We start from the raw sequence: 27,472 nt of genomic DNA, 5'->3' as shown, positions 1-27,472 counted from the left end.
GCGTTGGGAGCCGCGTACCAAATTTATTAAAGATGGGCCCATAAGTAACAAAGACGGTTGGAAAGTTCAATATGGCGGCCGACAGTGGTGTCATACCACTGAAATAAATACGTACATCGGTTTCGGTTAGAGCAGGGAAGCCGCCTACCAAATTCCGTGAAGATGGGGCCATAAATAAGAAAGTTTAACATGGAGGATGTTGTCGGCTGTTATGACCGTTACGTGTAGAATTTTGAAATTAAACCTGCTTAACTTTTGTAAGTAACCTGTAAGGAATGAGCCTGCCAAATTTCAGCCTTCTACCTACACGGGAAGTTGGAGAATGAGTGAGTCAGTGAGTGAGTGAGTGAGTGAGTCAGTCAGTCAGTGAGTGAGTCAGTGAGTCAGTCAGTCAGTCAGTGCTTTGCCCTTTATTAGTATAGATAAAGGTGCACTTGTTTTGTTATACTTTTTGTGAAAGTGTTCATTTGATGTTTGAACTTAAGTCTTCACACATTATAGACTTCACGTCTTTATTTTGTCATTATTAAAACATGAAAAAAAAATCTTTTTTAGTTATGTTTTCAACATTTCTTGCCTTGCATTTCCTGTCATCCTACATTTATCCAGATTGTTGTAGACATGGAATAAACATGAAATGTTTGTATTCCAAATAACAATGTTATTTACCTTATACAATTTCAGTCACATCACACTCAGATAAACCGACTTGAGCTGAGAGAACTTCAGCTGCATCAGTGAGTGGATGGGATAGCAGGCTGCTTGTGCTGACTGACACTTTTTCAAAACAAAGACGCTGATGAAGAGGAGCAAAGGAATTTAAGATGGCATGGCTTTAAGTCTTTTTTCGTAACCTTCAGGGTTTCTAATGTTATCTTCTTTAGTCCTCTTCCAACCCGCTATATCCTAATACAGGGTCACAGGTGTCTGCTGGGGCCAATCCCAGCCACCACAGGGTGCAAGACAGGAACAAATCCCTGGGCAGGGCGCCAGGCTACCACAGGGCACACACACCAAACACACACTAGGGACAATTTAGTCTTGCCAATGCACCTAACCTGCAAGTCTTTGGACTGTGGGAGGAAACCAGAGCACCCAGAGGAAACCCACACAGACACAGGGAGAACATGGAAACTCCACGCAGGGAGGACACAGGAAGTGAACCCAGGTCTCCTTTCTGCAAGGCAGCAGCACTACCACTGCGCCACCGTGCCACCCCGGGTTTCTAATGTTAAAGCAAATATGTTCACTGTTAAACCAACAATAGTTGTCATTCTCAACCTGCTTATTTCAATTCAGATATAAGTGGCACAAGGAGAATGTGAACACCACACAGACAATCAGACTATATTGGATCAGTAAACCAGCAATACTAATCATTCTTCACTTCTATCCCACCCCAAACTAAATATGTGTTAACGATATTTTAATTAAATATCTTAAAATTCTTAAGCTAACAGCTTACATACTTACGTCTTTATGTTGACTGCTCAGCTCTCTTATTTATACTCTTAACAGGAAAAGCAATATGATATAGATTTAAAAAAATACTATTTTGTATTCTCTAGATTTTTTTGAAATTACTATACTGATGCATTATTTCCTTGTCAGGTCTGTGTTTTGGGGCAAAACCTAGATGGAAATCTCTACATACAAAATTTAATAATTAAAGTTAAAATAGCAGAAATAACAAGTTATTTTAATGACTAGCTGATAAATGTATATACTCTACATTATCTACTATTTTATAAATGACTGTAAATATCAGGAAAGAAAATTTACTAAAACAAATGTCTGAAATATTGAAATTAAATTGATATGTTAACTGTGGGATTTTGAACCATTCCTCCAATGGAGTCTGAAATCTCCCTTTATGTTAATTTTGTTTCTTTTTTATTTTGATTTAATTTACAGTACTTTATTAATCCTCAAGGGGAAACTGTCTTTTTGCATGACTTTTGAAGGTCAGAGCACAGGTTCAGCCATTGTACAGCACTCCAGAGCAATTTTCAGGTTAAGGACCTTGTTCATGGGCCCAAAGGCGTAGATCCCTTCTGGTAGTAACGGGATTTGAACCCAACAACCTTACAGATACCAGTTCTAGCTTAAGACTCAGTTTTAGTTTTAGCTTAAGAGCAAAGTTGATTTTACATGTAAACTTGTTAAGCGTGTTAGCCTTGTATCTTCTTGATAAACATGAACATTTTATTAGAATTGTGGCATGTAATTATAACTAATGAGGTTTTTTCTTTATGACATATGTATTATTGGTAAACATTTTTGTACATGTTTTATTAGTTTAAAAGGTATGTTTTAAGGGAAATTTTAGTTTTTAATTGTCAAAAATAAGCCTACAGACTTATAGATTTTGTTAATAAAAATGAACAGGTAACACTTATGGTCTACAGTTTATTTATAAAAATACCAGTTTAATAAGGAATACTTGTTGTTCCATGTAGAAATTAAAGTCCTATTAAAATACTCTTAGAAAAATATTTACAACAAAGGCCTAACTGTAAAACTACTAAAATAAACCTAAAGCTTAGTAAAATATGAATCTATTGTAAACAATATACAATAGAACTATTAATATTCAAGCTGTAAACACATTCATACTCGTTATAAATTCATGTTTGTATGTGATATTCCTTTTGGAAGCAAACGAGATTTAAAGTAAACTTGCACAAGCAGCTCAAACAGAGGAAGAAATTAAACTGGTGTTCAAGTGACTTGTGTGATGTACTGCAGCTGGTACCATAGTTCCTTCCATTCCAAACAAGGGTGTAAACTTTTATTCTACTCTGTGTGCAGTCAACAAAAAGCATTCACATTTTCAGGGGTAATTAAAGCTGATAATGAGTATGTCTTTGGTCATTAGCACTGGCCTGACACTAATGCATACAAGCATTGAAGTATAGGTAAGTACATATGACCTACTCCTTCAAAGATAATATTGGAATGGTTAACTGCCACTGTATATAGTGGGTAGAACTAATATGAATAATTATTAGAGCATCAATATCTAATTATATCTATCCATCATTAAGTAACTTCAGTAGCAATGACCAACCTACTCACATTGTTAAAATAAACAACAAATGTGAATTTCTTAAAGAAAGACAAGTATAGCTAGCAGAGTGATGAAGTATGTTAGTATTGTACATTGCTCAATTTGATTAACCAATTAATTACTGAATATTTATGTAGATTTTCAATGCTCTTCAAAAGCCTTATTTTTTTATTTTCCTAAAAATGTGAAGGAAGTGCATTGCAAGTAGTTGAATCTCTGTGGAAATGTGAACAATGACTTGGACATTATAACCATCATTTTTAAAAAAAGTTTGGGTGGTAGAATGAGAAGTGGATACTAATTTAATATACCTATAGTTTACTGTAGTTGCTGTGGGGAATATGCCTCTCTTGAAATATCCTTTCGTCTTAATATAGACTGTAAGCTGTAACTATTTAACTCTTCCATTCTTGTCTGTTTTTATAGCCCCACTGTGTTTTGCTTGCATCAAAAGAAAATTCAGCCCCTGTTAAACTGGGTGGTTTTGGAGTGGCCATACAACTTGGAGAGTCTGGATTAGTTGCTGGAGGTAAAATATATCCATCAATATTTGGACAAATTACTGACTGCATGCTAGTTAAGGTAGATTAATTTTTTTTCCATTTGTTATATTGTATGCTTCTACTATGGCTGCTTGTTTAAGTTAAAAATTTTAATTTAAGGAGTATTTGTTTGTGCTGTACTTGGGTGTTTGTCATGGTAGAAAACTGAAAAATAAAACTAAATATTTTCTACTGTTTTACCTTGCATTTAATGATGAAACAATTATGCTGATTTGCAGAGATCTTGCAACTTTTATAACCTTCCACTAAGCTAACCAGGGGAAGTAGTATAACTGCACTGTACTTGGTGAAGTATGGTGGAGCTGTTAAACCAAAATGACATTTAATCACAAAGAACATATTATTATTATTATTATTAATAATAATAATAATAATAATAATAAAAATACATCTTATTTGTACAGCACCTCCTTTACTCACAAGGCGTTACACAGAATCTGCAAAAGAACAAATAAATATGTTTTAAGTTGTTTTTAAAAAAATGAATTGAATCAACTGATCTAAATAATTTATGGAGATCATTCCAAAGTCTGGGTGCAATACAGCTGAAGTCTTTGTCACCCATATAGTGCAGGTTAGTGTGATGCACAAGAAGATTGTCAGAATCAGAGGACCTTAGTGGATGAACAGTGAAGTCAAAGCTTTTTGTGTTATGTGCTCACTGTTGCTAGTTTGTGTAAGGACACTTGCAGCACAGTTTTAAATGAAGCTGTGATGTAAGTATTGAAGGGGCACCTGCCCATAGAGACTTATAATGATCAGTGCAGTTGTGATAAAATCATGACGAGTTTCTCAGCATTTGAAAGGCAGAGTAATGAGCGAACATGGGATAAGTTCTTACATGAAAAGTAAGAAAGTTTCTTAATGAGGTTTATGTGGATGAGAAAGAGAGGAATCAAAAATGACACCAAGATTTCTTGCATTAGAAGATGGTCTGCTGAGGTTATTGTCAAGAATGACTGAAAAGGAACTAGTTTTCTTAAGTTGTGTTTTAGTGCCAGTTCGCTGGAGTTCAATTTTTTTTGCAATTTAGTTTTAAAGATTTATGCTCCATCAAGGTTTTAATTTCACTGAGGCATTTTGTGAGCTGAGAAAGCGCTAACATTGACATAGAGTTGAGTATCATCTGCATAAAAATGATAATCCAGTACAAAGTTACGAGTAATATAGCAGGGTGAAGCATATTGATGCAGAGGACCAAGGCAATCCTTGTGTGAGCTGGTTCTGCTGTTGCCAAGACTAACAGCCTCTTGCCTATCAGTCAGATAGGACTTAAACCACTGGATGGCAGTGACAGAGATACCCAGAATGTTCTCCATTCTGGACAGTAGAATATCATGTTTGACAGTGTGAGTGTGAAATGCTGCACTGAGGTCCAATAGAATTAATATGCTGGTTTGTGTAGAGACTGTTTTAAATAATTTGGAGATCTAAAAAGTTATTTGCTTGCTAATACTTGATGTGAGAAATTGAGATCATCCACTGTAAACTAGACAGAATATAAGCAGTGTGGTCACAGTTCAAATCGTAAAGTGAAATCTTAGGGACTCAATAATCGTTGACGATACTTGATTTTGCATATTTTATATATTTATTGAGTAGTTCATAATTTTCCCTATAAATTTGCCTAAAGGGCAGAATATGTTACACTAGGTAGGCCTATTTCTAGAGATATGGTCTATTCTCCAGGATCTTTGTTACCTGGGTAATGCAGTTCATTGATTATGACAGCTGTCTGTGTTGGATTTTTTTACTTAACAGGTCTTTGACAAATTTAGCTTCCATATATTCTGACTGCCTGGCCAGAATATAGGTTCATGATATCCTGATTCTTATTAAGAGCTTTCAAAAATAGGATTTAGGTAACACCAATTTAATAAATAGAAGTAAAATGTAGCAGTTATGGGGAAATTAAGCTAACAGAAGATATGATAAGTTTGCAGCAAGTGATAGCTAAATAAAAATTCCATGTGACAACATATCACAACATGAAGCAATGATTTGGAGATGAAGAAATGTATAGTAACAAAACAACTGCCTTGGTTTTAGCTCAGTCAAATGGCTAATGGCTAACTGATATTTTTATGTTATACATAGGCAAGACAGCAGGCCAAATCTGGTATTCTAAAATGTCTGTCTTCTGTATTTAAATGTAAACACTGATATTATACTAGCAGGAAAATCATTCCATTGTTTGAGTGATTTGCATTATAACCTCTGTCTCTTACATGTATTATGTTTTCCTTTGGAAATGTAATAAGGCCTGTACCTTATGGTCGCAATGTATGCAACAGAATGTGGTCGATGATAAGTTCTGTTTATTTGAATATTTTAAAGGAAGGATTTTAAACTTGACCCACAAATTAACTTAAAGCCAAAGTTTGAATAACAGGTGAGTTCATGAAACAAGGGTGTTCTATATTCTGTATAGCAACAAACCATTTTCTGAAAGAAGAAGAAGAAGAATTGACAGATTGATGTTAATCCATTAACTTATTATTAAATGGGTTTGTCATTTGCAATGCAAGTAATTCATTTGATTAATTTGGTCAAGTACCTATTTTCTATTCCTTACCTTTCCCTGTAGCTAGAGTTTTCAACTATTGGACTTGTATCAAGAGAAGCATATTTCGTTTCAAGTAACAGACTAGTCCAATTTATTGAAATATACAAGGATTATAGCAGTACAGTATCTACTTATAATGTATTAATTTTACTGGCATAAAAGATATGATGCAAGTGTTAGTTATACATTCTTGGTATTAGAAGCTTTTTAGTTTAGTATTTTATTTTTGAAGTTTTACCAGGATATCATAGCCAGCTTGCCTTTGCTCTAATACTCAGCCTTGGGTGAGAAAGGGCTAAGCCATTATGTCGTGGTTTAAGTCTGTTTGAGTCCAAGTTAGTGGAAAGCTTGTTAAAGCTAGACGTTTACATAACACAGTTGCCTAACACAGTAAGAATCGAAAATGAGGAAGGAGGTGTTCAGCTGACTGTTTTGTATCTAATAAGAATTCTAATTTATGTTGCCACGGATAAACACTTTTAAGATACAGAACCTTTAATGATGATGTCAAGTGCTGTATGGATTTATGCACCATTCCACTGGGTTCAAACAGAGAGCTTTCCCAGCACTCTTTGTTTTTGCCACGTGGTCCTTTGTCTGTGATGTGATGTTGCCTTCCTTTACCTTGCTGTTAGGTTGTTCGCTGTATATTTGGAAACTATATAGGAAACTGCATATCTATTTCCTCTGCTCAAGAGTTTACATGTTGAAGTTCCTTTCTTGAAATAAAGCCACTGTTCAGTCTTATCAGACTGGGATTAGTGACTGGCACAGAGCTTGGAAGAGTTTATATTGGAGCTAATTCAGTCTTTCCAGATACCAGTCTTATGATCCAGAAAAGACAGAAATGATGCATACATCTAGTTTTAAAGGAAGATGCCGGCATATATTTGCCTTATTTTTTTCAGTCAGTCAGCCAGAGTTCTACTGGTGATTATAAATCATTTTTCTTTGAGTCTCTGCAGAAACAATGTGTCAGCTCATCCTTGATTTACACCTTTGTTGTCAAATGTAGTACAGAGCTGGCTAAATGTGTTATTAGAGCTGAAGTTTAGTTATTCAATTTAGTGGTCATTTTAGAATTTAAGGGAGGGAAGTACAGGTGGCTCACCTGCTAAGTCTACTGTCTTGGCATTTCTTATGTGCCAAAGAAAGCCTAGCAAAACTAGACAATACACCATTTTGTCCACAAACCCAGAATGAGGTAAAAAAAAAAGACCAAAATATATCAAAATGGTGTCTTCATTAAAACGAAAAAGCAAGCAATGTGTGGATGAAAATAGTGAGCAACCAAGGTTCAAATTAACAACCAAAAAAAAAAAACATTTCTGAGTCTACCTCAGTGTCTTTTAAATCCCTGTGTGTCTTGTCAGGTGGTCAGTTCTCTTACCCATCAAACTGCCACATTAAAACTTTCTCTCTTACATACTGTTTCTCTCCTACAAGAAGCCTGGCTTCAGTTTTTCCTGTCAGTGACACATTTGTTCTTCCACTCCTCCAAAATCATAACTCATTTTTTCTAAGGGTTGTACTCACTTAATCCCTCTCCTAAAGTCAATTTCTGCTTCACCCCAGATTTACTTCTGGTTCATGCATGGCTTCATAATTACAACAGACACATCAGTATAGAACTCTTTCTGACAGCCCCTGGTTCCCCTGTATCCAGGAACTTTCTGTAAACTTTAAAGGACCAGAGCAGGCCTTCCCAACTAGGATTGTAAGCACTCTAACACTCAAGCACCAAGCATTTCTCCCTCGCTTTTTGCTGAGTAAAGGTCATACTTTTAATAAGTTGCATTCCTCTTTGCTTCTACGACTGCTGTCTGCTTGTGTCCCAGCCACCCCCTCCTCACTTCCATGTACAGTAGGTATTCGTGCCTGCTGCTCTCCATTGCCACCCACTACCCTCTAAAAGTGGATGTTTATTTGATATTTGGACTTCACATATTATACACTTCATGTCATTATTAGTATAACATTAGACATTAGAAATGCATGTATTCCAAATAATTATATACTGTATTATTTACCCTATACAACTCCAGGGACCTCACACACAGGTAAGGAGCCTTGGCTTGAGCTGAGAGAACTTTTTGACTGAGTTGAGCTCCATCAAGGCAGGGGATAGAGCTGATCGACACATTTACAAAACAAAAAACGCTGATGGAAAGTTTCAAAGGGATTTAAGGTGGGCCGGGATTACACGTTTTTTCATAACCTTCAGGGATTCTAGTGTTAAAGAAAAATTTGGAGAATTGTTTAAAAAAAGTGTTCTAATAAGGAAGCAAAGGTTTTGAAAACACTGACAATACTGACACTTACCTGCACAAAACAATTTTAAAATAGCATCAGTTTAAAATTATTACTTATAGTTAATAATCTCATTTTCAGTGTAGTGCTCTTATTATTCACTATTTTATTTTTAGAAGTGCCTATTTGTTTACTATTTTGTTTACACACAAACCAACTAATTCCCTGTGGTATTAAACCACTGTAGCAATAAGCCTATCTTTGAAAAGTAGTAATTAAATAAATCAAATAGATTATAGTAATACTTTAAGTAGCAACTGTGTATTTAAGCACACACTGAGATCATAGAGATACACAGGTTGGGTTTCTCCTGGCCAGTTTCAATAACATATTTAGTTATGTTTTAGTAAAAGCAGGCCAGTCCAAATCCAATTGCTAGTTCGGTGATTGCACATTTCTTGTTTCACAGGGTCTGGTAAAAGTAACTTATGAGGACTGCAACGGTATAATTCAGGATCTCGAGCAGTTTTTAAAACATATTTTAGCAGCTTACATAACAGCTAAAATTTAAAGTGCAAGACTATTTTTCAAAGTTGCCGAAGATGCATTTTTTGTTTTATTACTATTTTCTGAATATATTTTTCCAGCAATCAATTTCATAATCCTGCTGTCATGAGCAAGTGAAAATTAAACTGCATAAACAAGACATATCTATTAAATTTGCCTTCAGAAAGCTGTCCTCAACCACAAAAAAAAGTTTCTGTGCTTCAGACTGAAAGGAGGCAGCTTCCAAAACAGATACAGTGCCAGGCAGGATTGCACATTAATTCACATCAGTACAGTTTACATATTACATAATTCAGCATTGATGAGTAAATCTACAAATGTAATAAAAATATTATTTTCCATCCAGTAACCTGATACAGTCATCCCTTCAGCAAAAAGGAACTCCATGGATATCTGCCTAAATACACTTGTGCTTGAAAGTTTGTGAACCTTTTAGAATTTTCTATATTTCTGCATAAATATGACCTAAAACATCATCAGATTTTCACTTAAGTCCTAAAAGTAGATAAAGAGAAACCAGTTAAACAAATGAGACAAAAATATTATACTTGGTCATTCGTTTATTGAGGAAAATGATCGAATATTACACATTTTTGAGTGGCAAAAGTATGTGAACCTCTAGGATTAGCAGTTAGTTTGAAGGTGAAATTAGAGTCAGGTGTTTTCAATCAGTGGGATGACAATCAGGTGTAAGTGGGCACCCTGTGTTATTTAAAGAACAGGGATCTATCAAAGTCTGCTCTTCACAACACATGTTTGTGGAAGTGTATCATGGCACGAACAAAGGAGATTTCTGAGGACCTCAGAAAAAGATTTGTTGATGCTCATCAGGCTGGAAAAGGTTACAAAACCATCTCTAAAGAGTTTGGACTCCACCAATCCACAGTCAGACAGACTGTGTATAAATGGTGGAAATTCAACACCATTGTTACCCTCCCCAGGGGTGGTCGACCAACAAAGATCACACCAAGAGCAAGGCGTGTAATAGTCGGCAAGGTCACAAAGGACCCCAGGGTAACTTTTAAGCAACTGAAGGCCTCTCTCACATTGGCTAATGTTCATGTTCATGAGTCCACCATCAGGAGAACACTGAACAACAATGGTGTGCATGGCAGGGTCACAAGGAGAAAGCCACTGCTCTCCAAAAAAAAACGTCGCTGCTCGTCTGCAGTTTGCTAAAGATCAACTGGACAAACCACAAGGCTATTGGAAGAATGCTTTGTGGACGGATGAGACCAAAATAGATCTTATTGGTTTAAATGAAAAGCGTTACATTTGGAGAAAGGAAAATACTGCATTCCAGCATAAGAACCTTATCCCAAATGTGAAACATGGTGGTGGTAGTATCATGGTTTGTGCCTGGCATCTGAGCCAGGACGGCTTGCCTTCATTGATGGAGCAATGAATTCTGAATTATATCAGAAAATTCTAAACAAAAATGTCAGGACATCTGTCCATGAACTGAATCTCAAGAGAAGGTGGGTCATGCAACAAGACAACGACCCTAAGCACACAAGTCGTTCTACCAAAGAATGGTTAAAGAAGAATAAAGTTAATGTTTTGGAATGGCCAAGTCAAAGTCCTGACCTTAATCCAATCGAAATGTTGTGGAAGGACCTGAAGCGAGCAGTTAATGTGAGGAAACCCACCAACATCCCAGAGTTGAAGCTGTTCTGTACGGAGGAATGGGCTAAGATTCCTCCAAGCCGGTGTGCAGGAATGATCAAAAGTTACCAGAAATGTTTAGTTGCAGTTATTGCTGCAAAGGGGGGTCACACCAGATACTGAAAGCAAAGGTTCACATACTTTTGCCACTCACAAATATGTAATATTCGATCATTTTCCTTAATAAATAAATGACCAAGTATAATATTTTTGTCTCGTTTGTTTAACTGTTTTCTCTTTATCTACTTTTAGGACTTGAGTGAAAATCTGATGATGTTTTAGGTCATATTTACAGTATGTAGAAATATAGAAAATTCTAAAGGGTTCACAAACTTTCAAGCACAACTGTAGATCTGGCTGGCACTGTATTCACATCTTACAAGCATACACACCTAATACAGCTTGATTGTGTAAAAATAAATCTTTTAGTGGCACACAACATGTATTGTTTCCATAAATTTTCAGTTTAAATGAAAGCATAAGTTTTCAAGGAGCAAAAACACTCCACTTTAAAAATAAAACTGTTCTTAAGAAAATGTAGTCAAACTTTCAATGCCTTGTTGTCCATGTGCTATTGCACAAAATTATTTTCTGTGGATTTTCATAGCTTCTTTTACACAACCTGGCTACCCTGGAAAAGGGTTGAGTGCATGTTTGAACAAAGCATGGTCAAGATTCCTTTAAAAGAAAACCTGTTTATTTCTCATGTCAAGACCTATAAGAGTAGGAATCTCTTAAGTTGGCATATAAGAACAAAGTCTTAAAACTGCTGACTAAAAAGCATTCAAAACTTCATGGCCTCCTCAAGTATGATTCTGATATCTATTCAAAAGCAACAATCATAGTAAATTCATTTGATAATTTTGCAGGAATTTTTCTTAAGTAAACTATTTGACAAATTACTGATTTAACTATTGGATGGGTTTTGAAGTGAAGGAGTTTATCTCCTCGTAAGTGAAGGAGAAGATTGTTAAGCCCAGTTATCCCCAGATGTAGCCATGCACTGACTCCTTCGTGAACACAGTTTTGTCAGTAAAAATTGGCATGGAATAGTCTATACAGTACTTCATGTACTGTACAGTAAATCACTCAACAGAAGATTTTAAGATATAACACAATCAATTGTTCTGTACAATAATATACAATCAAGTACATTAACTTTTAGAATATTTATTTTGTACACAAATTAGATAGATTAGATTAGACAAACTTTATTTACCCCATGAGGAGATTGAGATGCTTTAAGATGCACCAGAAACATAAAAAACGATACAGACTCACAGGACAGATAATATAGCCGATCATTAAAGAAATAAATGACTAAATGTATATTTTTCAGATATTTCAAAATGAACTTAATAAGTACATTAGGAGGAAGCACTGGTTTGCCTGATAGCAGTGTACAGAAAAGCACCCCAGAGGTGCTTCTTTGCACACCATGGTGGAATGAGCCTGTGGCTAAAAGTGCTCCAAGTGGAACAGCATCCAGTGTGTCCAGGGTTTGCCTTGTCATGGAGCAGTCTTTCCTGATAATTTTTTTTAGGTATTGTGCTTATTTTGAGTTCAACCGTAGAACAACTTACTGGCTACTACAGACTGAACATATGAACATTTCCAGTAGCTTGCTGTACACGTCAAAAGACATGAGTCCTTTGCAAGTACAGTCTGCTCTGGTCCTTCTTATACAGCACAACTTTGTTGGCAGACTAGTCCGTTTTTTTATTTATGTGAACCCCCAGGTACTTGTATCTCTGCACCACTTCCACATCCTCTCCTTGGATGGTGACTGGCATGGCAGAAGTCCACCACCAGTTCTTTTGTCTTGCTGATGTTGTGTTGCAGGTTGTTGTCCCTGCACCACAAGTCCTCCACAACCTTCCTGTATTCCGACTCTTCTCTATTATTAATGCAGCCAATGATGGATGAGTCATCTGAAAATTTCTGTGAATGGCAATAAATAATAAATAATTATAGAGTAAAATAAACAGGAAATTGAATCAATTGAACAACTGACTTAATATCTAATTTAAGACTAAACATGTTGGATCAAATGAATTAAAAAAGCTGCAGGGATGGCTTAATGCCTCTGTGCACATCCAACTTTACGGATCTGTTGTGGTCTGTGTGTATTTATTTCTTTCTCTTCATCATCCAGCATGTAACCTGATAGGGCAAACAAGCTATCAGATATCTTAACTTACAAATTTTTTGAGTGTGTGTGTGTGTGTGTCTAGGTGTGCTAGCCTGTACTTCTGTGTAGGTACACATGTACAGTATACTTAAATCTATACTAATAAAAGGCAAAGCCCTCACTCACTCACTCACTCACTCACTCACTCATCACTAATTCTCCAACTTCCCATGTAGGTAGAAGGCTGAAATTTGGCAGGCTCATTCCTTACAGCTTACTTACAAAAGTTGGGCAGGTTTCATTTCGAAATTCTAAGCCTAATGGTCATAACTGGAAGGTATTTTTCTCCATTAACTGTAATGGAGTTGAGCTGCAATGACGTGGGGGCGGAGTTTCGTGTGACATCATCACGCCTCCCACGTAATCACGTGAACTGACTGTCAACGCAGTGCGTAGAAAACCAGGAAGACCTCCAAAAAGCGCTTAAGAAAACATGCATTATATAATTGAGAAGGCAGCGAAACAATAAGAAGCGAGCGAGTGACATATATTACCATATTCATGAGTGTTGCTACCTCGGAAAGAAAGCAAGGTGTAAACCTAAACTTTAAATTAAGTTCATAGACAGGCTACCGCTGGCGTTTCACATGCCCACAGGAATGCGGGATACAAGTTTAATGAGAGGACGCAGGATATAAACGAGAGCTTTGATCACTTTGTAACTAAGTTAAAATTGCAGGTGAAGGGGTGTGCTTATGCAAATTCCGTGAGACTGTGTTTGTGGGGGATTGACAGTTAAGGCGGGTGGGGGAGTCACGTCATCATCACCCCTCCCATTTACCTCATTTTGCTCTGAGCTGAGCTTCGCGGCTAACGAATTCTTCCGAAGCAACTTCACACTGCCACCAAATACTCACAGAAAAATCCACAAGTTAATACACACTCTGTCTCTAGAGTTTCTTCACACTGAATCCTCCAGGCACTACTTAAAAAGGTTACATTGACAATCGTGTTGCGTTATTTTTAAAATCTTTCCTTTCTTAGCACAAGCACAGCTGAGAAGCTTCGATGCATGTGCTCCATAACGCGTTAAAAAATAATGCATTTAATCACACTTTGCATTACAAGCAAAGGGGAGCTTTTGTCAATGCATGATTTCCTGGTACACCGATTACATTGATCAGCGCATCCCGATTCATTTTACCCTCGCACCACCTTAGTTTGAGAAGAAGTATGAAAAATATGAGGTTAACACAGAAAAACAGATCACCAATTCAAGCTTTATGAATAATCGATTCGCCATCAATAATTGTTTTGGTAAAGCCATCCTCCTTCCATTTTATAATTTTTCCCGCCACTAGCCATGATTAAATGAACGGTAACAAAGTAAGAGCAAAGCGAAGGTGACTTATTTAGGCAGGAATATATATGACAGCAACACTCATGACAATGTCAATCATGTTACGTTATTATTAAAAGGTTTCCTTTTCTTTTCATTACTTCTTTAACACACTACTTCTCCGCTGGTAGGCAGGTATTTTGCTATATATATATAATATATGAATTACCTCCAAAGAGCGCTGAGACTTTTGATATCATGAACGTGTTTACAAAGACTGGGGTCTCCTGCCCAGCAAAAGTCGAGCAGCCAGCGCTGCTGCATAGCTGTGCCGCCTTTGAGACGCTGACTGCGCTTCTGCCTTAAGTCAAAGTGAGCACTTTTAATTTTTCTTCCTCCCCTGCGCTATAGCCCAGACAAGTGCAAACACGGACCCCTTTTATACACCACGGCAAAATAATATTAAGGCGATTCACACCTTCTTTTGCACGTATACGATTATGAGGTCCTCAGCTCGGATTATGAAGATATGCACAGGAGTGAAGGACTGACAGTGCCATCACAGCCGATTAATGATGGGGACGTCTCACCAGTCTACACAAGACCCACCGCGACTGTCCCCAAAAGGTGATCATAACGTCAGCGGACACATCTCTCTATACTATATAAAAGAAAAGGCAACTTTCCTTTCTTTACACCTTTTTCCTTTTATCCCAAACCAAAGCCTTTCTCAATTAACAAAGCAGAGGACACAAAACTAATTTTCTTTAATTGCCGGTAAGGCACATTACCAGAGGCACAAATTTGAACGCTCACATAGAAAATGTAATTTCTATACCACAGCCGTCGTGTAGCCTTTCAAAAGGGATCTACTACCGAGAGATGATCCATATACATTTTAGCTGCTGTTAGTTACTTACCTGTTGTGTTACACAGTCTTTAAAATGTAGTTTACCCGCAACCACTCCAGTAGTGCTCAATGTACCTCCATCCATCCATTTTCTAACCTGCTGAATCCGAATACAGGGTCACGGGGGTCTGCTGGAGCCAATCCCAGCCAACACAGGGCACAAGGCAGGAACCAATCCTGGGCAGGGTGCCAACCCACCGCAGCTCAATGTACCTGTACTTCTTAAAACGTTAATGTTTTACTGTTTAATAACTTATAGACTATATTTTATTATTTTTCCATTGCACTCAGTGACAAAGCTATACACACACATATAGACACATACAAACATACACACAAGTATATGTATGTGTATATATGTATGTATGTATGTATGTGTATATATATATATATATATATATATATATATATATATATATATATATATATATATATACACACACACACACACACACATACATACATACACACATATATATAATTTGTGTGTGTGTATGTATGTGTATGTAGATAGGTATGTATATATATATATGTGTGTGTGTGTGTGTATGTATGTATGTGTGTGTGTGTGTGTGTGTGTGTGTGTGTGTGTATATGACAGCAGCAATCCAAGCTGTGAGAAAACAGTAAAAAGGAGGCGTGTCAGACGTCATGGATTTTCTGATGCAGCTAGACGAAAATAACTTTGTGATGCTGCCACCAAATACACAAAACAATTACTTTGACAATCATGTTACATTATTTTTAAAATGTTTCCTTTTCTTTTCATAACTTCTTTAACACATGACATCGCATAAGCGGCTATTTTGCTATATATATATATCACAGCGACACTCATAACAGTGACAAAACAATTACATTGACAATCATGTTACGTTATTTTCAAAATGTTTCCTTTTCTTTTTCTTTCCTTCTTTAACACATTACTTCTCCGCTGCCAAGCGCGGGTATTTTGCTATATATATATATATATATATATATATATATATATATATATATATATACATACATATACATATACATACATACAGATATATATATATATATATAAGAATAGATATGACAACAACACTCATATCAATGACAAAACAATTGCATTAACAATCATGTTACGTTATTTTTAAAATTTTTCCTTTTCTTTTTCGTACCTTCTTTAACACACTACTTCTCCGCTGCGAAGCGCGGGTATTCTGCTAGTAAATTATATAAGCCAAATGGATCAGACTGAAAAAAGCATGGTTAATTAAATGATTTTAAACAGTTTCTAACAGTTACTGTTTCTGTTTTTGAGATGAAACTGGACCAAAATCATTTGGCCTGGACCTTATGACAAGACAAACACCATGTAACTTGTTTGAAAAAGAGAGGTCTATTTTTAAGACGTTATTGTTGTCTGTATGTTTCCACAGACACACACACACAAACATCATGCTAAAATGAACTTTCCTCATGTTCTGAACATCATAAAATTAGAATCTGAACTTTACCGGATACTGAATATTTGACCCCATTGCCAAACTTCCATATATATGGAAATAAAAAGGATTGCGACACTGCAACAACTGTGAAGCAGCAGCATGGCTGTAGATAAGAGTGTACATCAGGAATATTTTGAAGAAATAAAACACTGTAGCACTTATGTGTGTACTGATTGTAACTTTGTTTTTCAATTTACATTACTAGTGTTGTTTATGCGCTTAAGAGAATGAACAAATCTCAGTAGATTCCTGAAATGGTCACTCTAGGAATTTCCCAGAATGCATGAGTGAAAAAAGGGGTTTATGTGTACAGCTTGGAAATGCCATGTTTATTCTGCTGACCCAAAGCTAAAGAGGCCAAGATTCCGCTTATAACTGTATGTGTGGAGTTCTCACATTTTCTCTGTGTTCACGTACATTTACAGTATAAGGAAGTTCTGGTTTCTGAACAAAAATTACTGAAATACGTATTTTAGCTTAATAGTGTTACTAAATTGTTGTAGAGTCTATACTGTGAATGACTGATAATAAAGGATTTATTTATAATTTGCACACATTTATGCCAGGAAAAACACTGGCTGCTCAATAGATTATAATCTGGAGAAAAAAAAGTGTTAAAAATGGATGAATGCAATGATGGTATAAGAGTGTTTTATATGGAAGCTTGTAGTTCTACAAAATTATTTGCCAAGCTTGCTTTGCATTTGAATTTAACACAAGCAGTATGAAGGATATTATTTATATTAGGATTTAAATTTAATTTTTTAAAGCTTATTTTGTAAAAGATAGGAAGCATCATTGAGCCCCAAACCCTGGACACATCTGACATTGACACAGTCACAGCTTTAAATATAATGATTTTATTCTATCCAGTACATTTACAGGCCCTTCTTGAATCCTGCATGCAGCACCGCACAACATTAAAGACATCCCTCCTTCTTCATCCTACTGCCCTTCCTCCAAGCAAGTGTTCTCCCCTGCCTCCCAATTCCCGAGTCACTTGGAAAAGGTCACGCAACTTCTTTTATCTATGATCCAGGAGCTCTTCCAGGTGCTAGGGCAAGCCTGCAAGAGGCACTTTTGGGTCAAATGGAAGTTCCTAAAAGCAGGGATTACTAATCCTGGCAGCTCCCCCAGTGGCCCCCACAGTACCCAACAGGGCTCTCCCGTGGGACTACAGGTCCAAACATGCCCCATTTGTGTCTGTGTGGGAATCCTAACCAGAGATGCTAAAATCTAATATATCGGAGGATAGAGAATTCAAATATTATTTTCTCCTCTGCCTTTCATTATATTTGCCTCCTGCCTGGGTTAAGAGTATCTGTTTCCTCCTGGCTGGAAAGCCCGTCCATCCATTTTCCATCCATCGCCCTGCCAGGCAAGGAATCATCCCCCATCTGCTTCGGTACACCTATCCATCCTTAAATACAGTATATGGGTAGTTATGAAATGAAGATAAATGTGCATGTTTCTTCAAGCTCAGTTAATACTTACAGTTGGTTTGAACTTTCTAGTTTGCAACTTTTAAGATGCTATTCCTGAAAATAAACTTGTATTTCACAAAGCTAACATTTTATTTTTGATGCTAAAGATGAAATAGTACTGAATTAGGCAATACAATGCCTAAAATGAATATATTCAGTTCTTTATATTGTCTTAGTACTGGAAAGCAATCAAGCTCTTTGTATATTGCTAGAATGGATGTCTTTAGTAATAATGTTCAGTATTGTGTAATCTTTTTGCTTTGAACCTTAAACCTAAGCATTTTTTTCTCTTACTTTGTGGTCTAAACAGAGCCAAGTCAGTTTCCTCCTTCACATTCTTGTAGATGTGTTGAGACACATTTAGTATAAACTCAATATACTAGATATTTTTTTGGTGCTGTATGTATTTTTAAATATATAAGATATTTTTAAAATAAATATGTTTTAAGTAAAGCTAAATACATTCACTTTTAAAGAAGATATTACAATAGGCTAATTAGTTTATTTTATTGCCATGAAAAATAATGTAATTTCACAAATACTATATCATGTTTTACCTAAACAATCACCATTCTTTTGTTTCTGGATTTTGTTCAAGGATTGATTTCTATCTTCAATTTTATTATATTTTCTACATGATATATTGTTATCACATATATACAATATATATAATTTGCAAAAGCTATAAAATTTTATAAACAATACTTATATTTTTTTATTTTTTTTATTTAAATTTGTTTTTATTTTTATATTGCCTTATTTTTTTTTATATGATAACTGATGCTTTTCTTATCCCATAAGATATTGGCACTGCTATTATTTAATATTTATTGCTAATCAACTCATATGTTTATATTGCTTTTTAGATTTCATGTCCTTGCATTTCAGTATGTGATATTTTCCTCCTCTTTATACTTTATTTGAACAATTTAGCACTTTGTTTTTTACCTTCCTGTGATATTGTTGTGCGCCATGTGACAGGTCTCTCTATAAAAATTATTTCATATAAAGTTTGATTGATATCCCCTTGTAACTTAAATTTTAGTGAAATGTTGCTTGCTGTTTAGTCTCTTTTTTAAATTTTGGTGAATGTGATTAATTTGCATATTTCCTGTATTGGTTGTTCTTAATTACAGTACAGTGAACCCTCGTTTATCACGGTTAATCCGTTCCAGACTCTACCATGATAAATTAATTTTCGCGAAGTAGGATTCTTTATTCATAAATCGAATATTTTCACAGTTAGACCATAGAAAACCTGTTTACAACCTTCTAAATACATTTTTAACATTATTAGAGCCCTCTAGACATGAAATAACACCCTTTAGTCACCATTACACTCGTATTACCAAACATGTTAGACAAAATAAGAGAAAATAAGACATATTAGACGTTACAAATATCATATTATTACTAGGCTCACCCGCCTTTTAAAGCAACCGACTTTTATCCTCAATTTGTGTGCACTCCATGTGTACATCAGGCATGTAAGTGTAGCGAATGAGAACATCAAAGTGCCCATTAATAACATCTCCCGAAAACCCAAGTTTTTTTATCCCCTCGAGTGCCTGTCCAAAGTCATACCATGTCAGCCCGAATCTGTACCGCTAAAGACAGAGTTTCATGCACTAAATAAGCTATAGATGAGAATAAGCAAGCACCATCTCCCCTGATATTTACTACGCGGTGAGGCATTTGTACTTCATCAACATTAATTATTTCCAGAGACGTAATTTTGTCTGTTTTTCCAGCGCATCACGCACAAAAGCAAGGGAACGATGGGAGCACCAGAATTCTGCTCACATCGCATCGCTTCGTACCGCAAGCCGCAAGTAGTAAGTCTGTGATAAGCGGAATAACACTATGCTTTGCACTCACGGGACAGAAGGACAATCCCGACCGGTTTAATATATTAGATTATTGTACTGTACATTTAATTACACACGCACACAGTTCTTACACACAACCACTAACCTATGAAGGCACGACCTCAGTAGGAGAGTCTTGAGGTGGTGCAGTATCTTCAGCAGGTGCGTCGTTGTCTTCTACCACTGAAGGAGTACTAGGAGTAGGCAGTGGGTGCGTGGCTGAAGAACATCTTGATAGGCAGTTGCTGGTGCTGTCTTTTCATATGCGTGAGGAGGTTTTTGTAGGGTATTGCCATTTTTGATCATATTCAAGAGTTTCACCTTCTCCTGGATAGTAAGCATCTTCCTCTGCGCTTAGTTTTATTGTCAGAAGGCTTAGAAAAAGCAGCATGTTTAGGAGCCATCGTGGGGCTTAAATAAAAGTTCTCAGAAAGCGCATGTGTAGTGACGTAAGCGTGTATGAGAAAAAATCGAGATAGAGTGTAGCCGCGAAAGTCGAAGCGTGATATAGCGAGGGATCACTGTATTTCATAATTGCTAAAACTTGTCACCATTTACTCAAAACTCTAAACACAAAATGAAATCTTCACACTACATTTACAAAACCTCTGATGGGTCTGGTAAAAGAAAATTATGGACTCAAAACCAAATGTTTTTTTCAGGTCAGGTTTTTTCTCCACAGGCAACTTCCACTGATTGAAGATTTTCCTTAACATAGAGGTTACTGTCATATACTTTCTCCCACCATACTGAGAAAAACTGTTCTATGAGATTTAGGAAAGGCAAGTGTGGTAGAAGGAGAAGATGGCTGGTTATTGATTATGTTCTTACATATCTGTACACTACATGATTTGAAACGTGGGAGTAATTTTGCGGTTTTGTAAGTAAATGATGGCAATTTTGGGCTAGTTGTGTTTAACTTTTTGGCATGTGCTTTCCATTTTATATCAGAGTACATCATTCCTGCAAACATGAGGAGGAATTTATTTTGTGAATGATATGTTTAGAGTGAGTGAGCACCAGAAATTGTATCAAACTTTTCCCAAATCAATGACTGATTCAATAATCGAGTTTTGCCTTTTGAAAGTTTTCTGTTCTAGGACCAGATTTAGTGGGTTAGCAATTCAGAAAAACTGTAAACTAAACTTTTGTTTCACTAGTACATACTCTTGCTAAGCTTTTTAGTCTTAGTTCTCTGCAATATAAAAGAAAAAAAATGTAATTTTTTTCCCCCTTTTTTTAGGGCGAGTAGGTACGCCTCATTTTATGGCTCCTGAAGTGGTAAAGAGAGAGCCGTATGGGAAGCCAGTGGACGTCTGGGGTTGCGGTGTCATTCTTTTTATTTTGCTTAGTGGTTGCCTACCATTTTATGGCACGAAGGAAAGGTTATTTGAGGCAATCATCAAAGGAAAATACAAGGTATGAATTTCTAGCTAATAAAATGTGTTGTTTGAACCTTTTTTTTCCCAAACATGTGTCTCAGACAGATTATTTCAAAATCCTAATAGGATGTTTTACAAAGTAGGTACAAGTGACAATGTGCACTTTAACCCCTTTATCCAGTTCATGCCCGGCAAGGGACACCAATCAATCCCAGAAAAATCACACATGCATGCACTGTAAGACTCTTTAGAGTCTGTAGTTAACCTAATATGGACTGTACATATATAAACTAGAATACATGGAGAAGAATCTACACAGACATTTGGGTTGAATGGTTTGAAGATGCTAACTAAATCTATGTACTGTAGACTTTACACAATTCTGGGATTCACACCCGTGATTCTGGAGCTGTGAATATCAAACCACCTGTTTCAAAATATGAACATACTTCTTTCTATTCAGTACAGGTCTATTTTTACATAATTCTTTGATTGTTCATACATTTTGTTTAATTAAAAATATAAGAAAAAATACACTTTATCTTTAAAAATCAAATGACAATTTAAGCCAAAAAGTATGTTTGTATAAATGTAGCTTTCTTAAATGCTTTTGGAAGAGAGCATTGCTTCATCAAATGGGAAGACATAGTATTTATCAACATTATATGAAATGATATGAAGTGTGCTCTTTAGAATATTAATTGTTCAGTAAATTATTATTTATCATGTTTCATTTGACCTGTTTATACTTTTTGAAAAGTGTTTTGTTATTCTTAGCCTTTTACATACTGAGGTTAATTTGTATTTCTAAATTTACCACTTAATGATAGACTGATAGTTTACCTTTTTAATAGTCTACCCTATTGTGATGATATATAAAACAGATTAAAAGCATGTGGCATTAATGAACATGTTGATAAGTGTACTGCTGTTCTTTATTTTAGTGCAGGAAGATATGCTGTATGTAGTTTGCGCCATAATTATTTTTCCATTGTCATTCATTTAATAAAGTGGTAGGATTTTGTATAAAAGAGTAGATTAATATATAGGACAGTAATGAAGAACAATAGAAGCTAGCTACTATAACCAATAATTTAAATTAGCTATAACATTATGCACAGTGGTGGAAGTGTGCAACCTACAGTGTAATCGGTTATAAGACAAAAAAATGCTTCTGCGAATGTAACTGGGTCACCAAATTTTGTTTGAGGAAGTTAATTTGCTTTTTTGACATAATGAGCACTGTAGTTGGAAAAAAAATATAATGAAGGCTCCATAGCCAAATGTTGTGTTTCTAATGTTTTTACCTACCTTTCCCTTCAGAGAATACTGATAATGGGTTGCTGTCATTTTGCTAACTTTTCTTTAAATCATATTATTTTGTTTTGGTGCATTCAAGTGATTTAAAGACATAACTGGTTGTGATGAAAGTGATGAAACTATTTATGGGCACATAATACTAAAAAAGAAAACCTGTAAGCTTCCTGTGTAAATAGTACATTGTCCTTGCTATAATAAATCTGACATTTTTTTAAGTAGGAATATCAGATTTAAAGTACGTCTTTGAATACTTAGTGTTTTTTGTAATACCAAAACTCCTGCATATACAAAATGCATTTGGGTAAAGTGCAGCACGTATGTGTTTTATGCAAATGCGTTTAGTATAAGTGTTTTGTATGACACTGTTGCACATTTATTATTTTTCTCTTCTCCAGACTATACTTTTACATCATAGTGTTATTTAAATTCCTGCAGTATCTGGAATTCACTGTAAACAGTTTTAAATAATGGATTTGATGACTAGACAATTTTTTACCATGTCAGGTGAAGATATTTTTGAATTTCATTTTGGTTTGCAGATGAACCCAAGACAATGGAGTCACATATCTGAAAGTGCTAAAGATCTGGTACGTCGCATGCTAATGTTGGACCCTGCAGAAAGAATAACAGTATATGAGGCCCTCAACCATCCCTGGCTCAAGGTAGAGACTTGTTTATATCGCTACAGTGAATATAAAAGCAAGACTGTCTATTATAAATTTGTTTTCTATCAACTTTTTTTCTGCCAGTGGTGGTTTACAGTTTTGGAGGCATAGTGTGTGAAGATGTTGTGACAAAATGATCCAAATCAAGAAATTATCTTTGTTTAAAATTTTTAGTATACATTGGCATCAGTGCAGTTTTCTTTGTAATTTTTATACAATTATCTTTCACAAGTCACACAGGTGTACAGTTTTTAGTTCAGCTTGCCATTATGTTTATTACATCCCAAATTAGTTTAGTAAAGACCTAAAAAATGTAAGTTGAGTAGTTTTGAAGTAATTTTTTTTCATATTAGAGAGGTGCTGTGATTTGATGTGGATATTGGCTATGCTGTGTGATATTATACTGTATTTAATAATTTTATACAATTTACATTTCACAAATGGGCTATCATTCCTGTGATGTGTGTAGACACATGAATGCAGCTCCAATGAACAGAAAAATTGCAACACCAACATAATTTTATAACCTATTGTTACTGTATCTCATTGCATTCCATCATATTTGTTTCATGTAAGAGAAAAAGTTAAATTTTTTTTAAATCTTTTTTTTATCTTTATAAGTTCCTTAATTTATGGATGCTAAAAAACTAGAGATTCCTGAAAAATCACTAGATTTCAGAGCAATTTTGATAGTCGTGGAAAGTTTATGCTTCATGTTAGGGTTAAGAAATGAAAAACTGCAACCTTTTTAACTTGTTTGGCGATGGAAAGCAGAGTTTGCTCTAAGGAGAAGTGTGAGTGAAGCAGAACAAAAATCCTGTATTGGGCAACAGCATTGTAAATATATTGGAAAGATTCTATAGCATTGGTTTGGAGTCCTAAAAGCAGAAACCTGCAGCGATGCACAAGAAAAAGACTATAGAAGGAACTGATTGGTATACCAATGGTAATAAGCACAAATAAAATCTTTTGGATGTCGAATTAAAGTGACAGGACTTGGTTAATGAAGAAATCTGTTTATTGAAGGAAAAGTACTGTATCTGTTATTCCTAACAGTAAAAGTTGCTTGTTTTATTCTTCTTTTTCATTAGATTATTTTACTAAAAATTAGGTGTTTATATCCTATGTGTTAACTCTATCTCATCAAGCTGCTGTACTCAATACACACTAAGCATAATTATTATTTTTATAATAAATTATTTACTTTATCAAACACTGCAACTTGCCCCGTTTGTGCCTGGTCTCCATGTTACATCTTTGCAAAGTATAGAGTGCAGAGACCCTTTCCCTGGCAATGGATTGCTTTATAGATCCACACATGTATTCTGAATTTAATCATTTTAGATAAGTTGTTAATGTATCATATACATTGGTTCTGTATTGTATGTATATTGATGTTAGTGTTCCCATTGTCTGACAGCATATTTTAAATCAATTTTATTTTCGTAGCTTGGCTTGATATATATATAGATATAGATATATAGTTTTATTATATATATATATATATATATATATATAGATATAGTTATATATAGATATATACTGTATATCTGGTAATGCAGCGATTCGAAAACATGGCTGTATCTCAGTTCACACCCAAAATTTGGATACGCTACGTAGACAACATATTCGTCATATTAAAAAACGACCAGCTGAATGATTTCTACAACCACATCAACACAATATTCCCTGCAATCCAATTTACCATGGAAAAAGAAAGAAACTGATGCATCAATTTCCTGGACATCTCCATTGAAAGACGTAATGATTCCACCCTGATTACAAGTGTCTACCGTAAGGAATGTTATTCAGACAAGATATTACACTTTGCCAGCAATCACTCGGCATCTCATAAACAGAGCTGTATTAAGACTTTATTCAGAAGAATTCACACCCATTGTAATAGGAAGGAGACAAAAACGAACGAAAGACGCTATCTTTTCCATCTTTTCACTTCAAATGACTGCCCAAAGACATTCATTAAACAATACCTACATAGCAGACGCAAGAGAACCCAGCAATCATTCGACTCCAATCTGACCCCCCCCCATCCCACCTGGCACACACTTCCTTATCATCATGGAGTATCAGAAGGAGCAACATGTATTATGTCCACATCAGGCATCAGAATAGCACACAAACCTACAAACAATCTGCGCATTGTCCCTTTTAATGCCAAAAACAAGAAATCGGCAGCAGAGACACGAAACACAGTTTATAGCATTCCATGCAGTTCTTGCCCAGTGGTATACATAGGACAAACGTCAAAAAGAATCACAACACGTACACAGGAGCATCAAAATGCCATCAGAAGGAAGGACTCACGATCACTGATTTATACGCACACAAATTCAATGGTCATACATTTAACTGGGACAATGTACAAGTAAGATTTAAGGCCAGTACTAAAAGTGCCAGAGAGCTGACTGAATCTTGGCTATCAAACAAAAACGCCATTAACAGACATTTGGACATGAACCCAGCATATACATACTTAAGAAGAAGAACATCCTCATAATAAATAAAACTGTATGACCAACACCCTCCTAACCCCACCTTGTTACACCCCACCACGCACTCACCTACACCCTCCCATTCCCCCCCAACTAATTTTGCTATATATTGCATTTGATTCTTGTATGTCTAATCATTATCCTTTGATGACGACTCCTGGCAGGAGCTGAAAGCTCAAGAATAAAAACTACTTTATGATATGTGATTCATTCTCTCCCTTTGTGGATCTCCAACTACAAATATGCAAACTGTATCACAAACCAATTCAATTCAGGTTCTGACATGTCCATTCTAGAGCCTAGTTTGTGACAAGTTTCAGCTTGTTTGATACTGTCAGTCGTTTGTGAGACACTGTTGAGTTCAAGTGTGTTTTTCAAGTTTGCCATTAATAATGGATATCAAGCAACGCATTAACATGAAATTTTGTTTCAAATTGCAAAAAGCCCAGGAAACCCATCAGATGTTAAAATCGGTTTATGGTGACACTGCACCGAAAATTAAGACTGTTTACAAATGGTTTGTTCAATTTCGTAATGGAGCTGACTCAGTTGAAAACGAAGATCAGGATGTCCTTCAACATCAATAACTGAAAATGTTGAAACGGTTTCATTTTTCATCATGATAATGCTCCATGTCACACATCCCTTCTAGTACAACAATTTCTGTCAAATTAAAATATTACACTATGTCCGAATTCTCCTTATTCACTGGATATGGCACCGTGTGACTTCTAGCTATTCCATAAATTGCAAACGACCATGAAAGGCAAACGATTTCAATCCATTTAGGACATCCAGGCAGTCACGACAGACCAATTAAAGACACTCTCAAAAGAAAACTTCCAGAACCGCTTCGCAAAGTGGCAGGAGCTTTTGGATAATTGAATTCGAAGTGGAGGAGAGTATATATACTCTCTCTCTCTCTCTCTCTCTCTCTCTCTCTATGTATATATATATATATTTATATATAAAATGCAAAAACAGGCATTCTGAGCTTTTCAACAATATGTGACACCTGTATGCACATTCAATAACTCCATGACAATGTTAATATGGCTCTCAAATCCTGTGGAACCTTTTGTATGTTAATTGATGTTGCTGTCAGCCATTCAAAGGCCTGTTTTTATCTTGCATACAATTGTTAACCAGAAAGAGAATGTAATATTCTGCTTTTTAACCGTCCAGATGCAAGTAAGATATTTTGTAAATAGTGTTAGGATCAAGGTTTCCCAAACCAGTTTGAATGTTTTAGCAGTGTCAGCGTCATATTTTTGCCTATGTCTTTCTTCAGAGCAATTTATTTTTAGTAATTACATTATATGTAAATACATAATCACATCAAGAAAGCTTTTACAACAGTGCCAGACCTGGAAATGCTTCTGCCAGGCATCAAACACCAGAAAGCCTCTTCAAGGCCAGCATTGTTTTCCTGGCATCACCTGTAGTGTGAGACACAAAAAAGTTTATCTTTTTTTACCAATTTATTTATTTACATTTTGGCATTTCCATGTGTTTTCATGTTATTTATATCAGTAAAGAATATGTACGGCTATGCTTTGGTCTTGTGTCAGTCATAGTATTGTGTTTGGTTTTCTGAGATCCTGTCTTTTGTTTGCCCAAGGTTACATAAAGTGAATGTCTGCTATGATGTACTGTAGATTGATGATGACATGAATATGATGTGTCTGTGTATTGCTGTTT

General features: G+C 35.7%; 1 protein-coding gene across 11 annotated transcripts in view; it reads left to right on the top strand.

The window, feature by feature from the left end:
• caska (calcium/calmodulin-dependent serine protein kinase a) overlaps positions 1-27,472 on the top strand; it is a 509,789-nt gene that overhangs the window by 289,703 nt on the left and 192,614 nt on the right. For all 11 annotated transcript variants that reach the window (XM_039745129.1, XM_039745125.1, XM_039745124.1 and 8 more), the window contains exons 6-8: positions 3,497-3,599; positions 21,135-21,310; positions 23,133-23,255. In XM_039745129.1, the coding sequence (XP_039601063.1) occupies positions 3,497-3,599; positions 21,135-21,310; positions 23,133-23,255 (402 nt within the window). The remainder of the gene's footprint in view (positions 1-3,496; positions 3,600-21,134; positions 21,311-23,132; positions 23,256-27,472) is intronic.

Source organism: Polypterus senegalus, chromosome 2 (genome assembly GCF_016835505.1).
Source record: "Polypterus senegalus isolate Bchr_013 chromosome 2, ASM1683550v1, whole genome shotgun sequence".
Lineage (NCBI taxonomy): Eukaryota > Metazoa > Chordata > Cladistia > Polypteriformes > Polypteridae > Polypterus > Polypterus senegalus.
The sequence above is the reverse complement of the archived record's forward strand: the minus strand, read 5'-3'. Positions and strand labels throughout refer to the sequence as shown.